Source organism: Lactuca serriola, chromosome 2 (assembly GCF_051521515.1).
Source record: "Lactuca serriola cultivar US96UC23 chromosome 2, Lser_US96UC23_V15, whole genome shotgun sequence".
NCBI lineage: Eukaryota > Viridiplantae > Streptophyta > Magnoliopsida > Asterales > Asteraceae > Lactuca > Lactuca serriola.
In genome coordinates this window covers 218,335,814-218,341,550 of record NC_136409.1, presented here as the reverse complement: position 1 = coordinate 218,341,550, position 5,737 = coordinate 218,335,814, and the positions used below count along the sequence as shown (strand labels likewise).

General features: G+C 33.6%; 1 protein-coding gene across 1 annotated transcript; it reads left to right on the top strand.

Moving 5' to 3' along the window:
• Nucleotides 1-214: 214 nt before the first annotated feature.
• Nucleotides 215-4,092, top strand: LOC145088565 (auxin transporter-like protein 2). The gene is made up of 9 exons (XM_079026936.1): nt 215-436; nt 970-1,204; nt 1,301-1,486; nt 1,828-1,940; nt 2,039-2,222; nt 2,485-2,582; nt 2,674-2,881; nt 3,009-3,266; nt 3,694-4,092. Exons 2-9 carry the CDS (start codon nt 1,028-1,030, stop codon nt 3,901-3,903), a joined length of 1,434 nt encoding a protein of 477 aa, XP_078883062.1. The 5' UTR covers nt 215-436; nt 970-1,027; the 3' UTR covers nt 3,904-4,092.
• Nucleotides 4,093-5,737: the final 1,645 nt, after the last annotated feature.

Sequence of the window (5,737 nt, the reverse complement as noted above, 5' to 3'; positions counted from 1 at the left end):
GATAAACAAGGATTATTATTAACAAATAAATAAAATGAAGAGAACAATGAATTTTTTTCAAAAATAAATAAAAATTATGCTATATCTTATTTGATTCACCTCAAAAAGGAAGAAGTAAAAAGGAAAATATATTTTATAATAACATTAACAACTGTACAAGATTCTCTTGTATGAGCAGCCATAATAACAGAAAATTTTACAGAGACAAAGAAACACAAAAGAGAGCAAATCAGCAGAGAGATAAATCGCGCCCTCACTTTTCTCCCTGCAAAAAGCCACTCACATTTTTTTTCCTCTTTAAAGCCTCATCAATGGCTGTTCCTTCCTCCCTCAAAATTTCTTCACTCTTCAACAAACACCAACAATTTTAGAGAGAGAAAGTAAGAGTAAAAAGAATCAAAGACTTCTCAGTTCTCTCTCTCTCTCTCTCTCTCTGGTATGTCTCCTTCATCAACCTCTCTGTTTTACCTTCTTCTCCTAACCCAACCAAAAAAATCCCAACTTTTTCAAAACACCCATAAGCTTGTAATCATATGGGATCAAATGAAATTATCGATTTTTCTTTTGTTTTTAGGGGTGCTAATGGGTTTTTACTGTAGTTAAAAGTTTGTCAATCTTGGGAAACTGCAACCATCATCAGCACCGAATCACGGATTCAGAGCAACTCTTTTATTTATTTATTTTTTTGAACTTTTATTTTTGTTTTTGATAAACAAAAAGTCATTTGAAGTAATCTTTTCTTACATCACCCTCTCTCACTTCTGTGACTTTACTTGCCAAATAATCGGGTATTTTTTCGAAATTTGATGGATATGTTACATGTGAAAGTATATATGCCTATGTGTAGTTTCCGTTACTTTATTATTTTAATTACTTGCATTGATTCATGATAGTTTCTGCCACCAAACCGTAATAAAGGCAAAGGTAGAGAGCTTTTTAAGCGCTTCTCATGGCGTGTTGTGTTTTCAGTTTCAGATCTCTTTAATAAGTGGAAAGACTTTCGTAAACGTAAGAAAACAGAGCAAAAATGGTTCCTAATAAGCAAGCTGAAGAAGCGATAGTTCCCGGGGAAATGAAGGGTTCAAATGAGCAAGAACAAGGAGAGGGGGAGGTAGGGGTGGATCAGTCAATGTCTGGCTTCAAGAACTTTCTTTGGCACGGTGGCTCTGTTTATGATGCTTGGTTCAGTTGTGCTTCAAACCAGGTAATTTACCTTATCACCCTCTACACCTTGCAGTTATCCTTTCTCTTTTTTTCATAAAAAATTGAGTCTTTTTTGTTTATTGTTTTGTGATTTCAGGTAGCACAAGTGCTGTTGACACTCCCATACTCTTTCTCTCAATTGGGTATGCTTTCAGGAGTCATATTTCAAGTCTTTTATGGACTCCTTGGAAGCTGGACTGCTTATCTCATCAGTGTTCTCTATGTCGAGTATAGAGCCAGAAAGGAGAAAGAGAATGTCAGCTTCAAGAACCATGTTATTCAGGTTAATCTTCATTCGTTTTTGATTCTTTAGCATTTACCACTGTAAAAAGTCGAATATCTCATAGTGGGTCTTTGGAAAGTGAAGTGCTTTCCACAGGATTTGTAATGATTTGGGATTAAACATTCATAAAGAACTCAAATTTTGTTCTTTTGTGTGGTTAAAAAGGTCAAATCTTACTGTTTCCGCAACACGTTGTACCTTGTGCTTGTTAAGTCGTATTATGGTTCTAGACAAATGCATTAACTAAGCATCATTAGATGCATGTGATACATGCTTGTATGGCCTACATGATGCATTTTCTTATGGCATGTACATGCATATCCACCTTTGTTTTCATGCAGTGGTTTGAAGTGCTCGATGGTCTGTTGGGCCCACAATGGAAAGCTGTAGGATTAGCCTTCAACTGCACCTTTCTTCTCTTTGGCTCCGTCATTCAGCTTATAGCTTGCGCAAGGTATACATACAATTAATCTTTCCCATCAAGATTTTTATCCATCACTTCTATACAAATTAATGGGATTTTAACATTTTTTGTGTTATATATATATGCAGTAATATATACTACATAAATGATCATTTGGACAAGAGGACATGGACCTACATATTTGGAGCTTGTTGTGCTACCACTGTCTTCATACCCTCTTTCCACAACTACAGAATTTGGTCTTTTCTAGGGCTTGGCATGACAACCTACACTGCTTGGTACTTAACCATTGCAGCCGTGATCCATGGCCAGGTACCCTTTCACTATTAACATTTGCATAACTGGACTCAACTGACCTGGACTAGACTTCTATGATGCGGATGTAAAGGGCATTTACGTCTTTTGCATATATTTCATCTGATTGGGTGAACAAAAACTTGCAATTTAGTTTTCGTCCCACTAATATAGTCCAGTACACGTCAAACACAGTAGAAGGCTGTCTCCTGTCTAACAAATGGGGCCTACAAGATTGTATGATGTACAACTCATCAATGTGTATTTTTCGCAATATTAGGTTGATGAAGTGGTTCATTCCGGTCCTAAGAAGCTGGTTTTGTACTTCACGGGAGCGACAAACATACTCTACACTTTCGGTGGACATGCGGTCACAGTGTTAGTAAATTATTTCCAAATTTAAACATTACATTTTCCATTAATCAATAATAACGATATGAGATATATATATATATTTTTGTTATAACAGTGAAATAATGCACGCGATGTGGAAGCCACAAAAATTCAAGTACATATATCTGTTTGCTACATTATATGTATTCACACTAACACTCCCGTCAGCCACCGCTATGTACTGGGCCTTTGGTGACCAACTTCTAAACCACTCCAACGCCTTTTCTCTTCTCCCAAGAAACGGTTTCCGTGATGCTGCCGTTATCCTCATGCTCATCCATCAGGTCTGTACACGTGTATAAAAACTGACAACTGTGGGTCCCTTATAACTTATAAGCCTTAATTAGTTGTCAGCTACTACCAATAACTCAGTTGCTAACCTATATTGTATTTGTTTTTGTTTTGTTGCAGTTTATAACATTTGGTTTTGCATGCACGCCGTTGTATTTTGTATGGGAGAAAGTGGTAGGGATGCATGATACAAAGAGCATATGTTTACGTGCATTGGCAAGGTTACCTGTTGTGATTCCGATTTGGTTCCTAGCGATTATATTCCCGTTTTTTGGCCCAATCAATTCGGCTGTTGGGGCTCTGTTGGTTAGCTTCACTGTCTACATCATCCCGGCTCTTGCACACATGCTCACTTACAGAAAGGCTTCGGCTCGCCAGGTAATCTTAAACCTATGTGCACTGTTAATTTAGGCAAACTAGTCAGCAGTTTTAATGAATGCGACAGTTTGGTTTTGACGTGACATTAGGTTTTGAGATAACGAAATGTACCTTGCATTTATAACTTTAAAGTTAAGGGGGTAGGAAACGGAAGAAGACAAAGTTTGGTGGCATTTCATTATCTTTGATTTAAACTTTATATGTCGTAGTCACGCTTTTACTATTATTGCACTCAATCAGTCTTAACATTGGGCTAGCTGGCAGGCTCACTGACCCATTTTCCTTCCAAACCTAACCTTAGTGTCTGGTCCTCTAGGGCCCTCCTGAATAGACTTAACGAGTATGAGTGTTTTTTTTTTTTTTTTTTTTTACTTAATAGAAAATTTTAAGTCCTAACTATTTTTTAAATTAATCTTTTTGGTTGCAGAATGCGGCGGAGAAGCCTCCATTCTTTTTGCCAAGCTGGACAGCGATGTACATAGTGAACATATTTATCGTGGTGTGGGTTCTTGTGGTTGGGTTTGGATTTGGAGGGTGGGCGAGCATGACAAACTTCATCAAACAAGTGGATACATTTGGTCTATTTGCAAAGTGTTATCAATGCAAACCTCCTCCTCCACCACCACATACTCATTGAGTTTTAACGGTTTTTGTCATTGGTTGTTTTTCGTTGACATGGTGTTGGTTTTAGTCTAGTGGTAATATATAAGATGTAGTGTGTAAAATGGTTGATGAATTTACTCATGATTAGAATATAGCAAAGGTTTGATTTTACTTTATTGTTGTGACATTTTTATGAATATATCGACTTGGAGTCGTTTTGATACCTTGGTTGATGTTTTGGTTAATTCACATGGTAAAAATATGAGGGATTTGGTATCTTATTAGAGTAGTATGACTTTATCAAATGACCAGTAAAAAGCCTGAATATTTGGACGTGATACAAATATCAAACATATTATAGGTGTTTATTTGGTTAAGGTTGTCAAACCAAAAATATAAGGCTAGGACATTGCAAGTTACCTAACATCTTTCTTTGGGTTTCCCTTGTTGTTTGATCTTATATGCTTAAGCCTTTTTATCCAACATCTATTATTGGGCTTATCGTCCCAAATGAAATAGCAAGTTTTGCCCAAGATAAACGTATACTTTATTTTTATTTATAATAGTATCATTAATAATTTATAAAATATAAACGATATATAAAATCTATAATTTAGAATGGTGTGCGTCATACCATAAACTTAGTTCATTTTATTTAACATATATATATATATATATATATATATATATATATATATATATATATATATATATATATATATATAGGGAAAAGTGAATATACCCTTAAGGGTATATAAGCTTAGGTACCCAGATTCACCATACTACATCGTTTTGTATCATATATAGACATTGTAATTGTCCAATGTTCTTATAATTCAACTTCTAACTTGAATTACTTCAAAGATTTTTATAAATTTCATATTTATCTTCTTCTTAGATAGTTGTCATTTTCAACAATAATATATATAGCCTAGTAAGTGAATATACCCTTAAGGGTATATTCACTTTTCCCTATATATATATATATATATATATATATATATATATATATATATATATATATATATATATATATATATATATATATATATATATAAAGAGAGAGAGGTAGGTTCAATTGAGAAAATAAAAAAAGTTGAGAATGGGGGAATCATTCTCAGCCACTCATTTTATTCAAGCATAAAAAGACACGGTGGCAAACTTGTAAATATAAGAACAACTTTCAATCCCAAATACGTATCTGTAGTTCAAACTCATTCATCGTTCATCATCCAAATTTCTTCTCCAACTTTCAACAATCATCCAGATTTTTTCAATTAAACCATCATCAACATCATCCAGTGCTAATCAATCATTGGTCTCCGTCAATAATCAACACGATTCAACAGTTAACAACAAAAATTCGTTTTTTGTTCTTTTAATTCAACCTTCAATTGTGCTTGAATACGATCAGATCTTCAACATCTATGATTAATTATACTCCCAGCGTTATTAGATCAACATCATCGATAATCAACAAAAATCCACTTCATATCATTCATTCAACATCGATTATCAAATAAAACTTGAAAATTGAGGTTAGAAAAATATCAAATCCTTTTTTTTTTGAAAAATTTCATATAATTTTCTATCAATCTACTCTTTTGTAAGATTTAAATAGTCAAAATATCATGTTTTTAACATTTTTAAAGAAAGTTAAATTGTATGCACTCCAACTGTTTGATGAAATGCATGAACTAAATTACCACGTTATATTCATATATGAATATGTTTTTTCAATATATGATTATTAAAACAAAAAAACAAATATGCAAGTCTGTATGTTATTCATATGTGAATAACATATAAAAATTATATATATTTGTGATAATACCTTGTAATATTCATATGTGAATATACTGTGTAAT

Excerpts from the sequence above, each read along its gene's own strand:
- LOC145088565 (XM_079026936.1), top strand. The coding sequence starts at position 1,028 with ATGGTTCCTAATAAGCAAGCTGAAGAAGCGATAGTTCCCGGGGAAATG. Across the intron at positions 1,941-2,038 it reads CAGCTTATAGCTTGCGCAAG|TAATATATACTACATAAATG; the intron begins GTATACATACAA and ends ATATATATGCAG. Across the intron at positions 2,223-2,484 it reads CAGCCGTGATCCATGGCCAG|GTTGATGAAGTGGTTCATTC; the intron begins GTACCCTTTCAC and ends TCGCAATATTAG.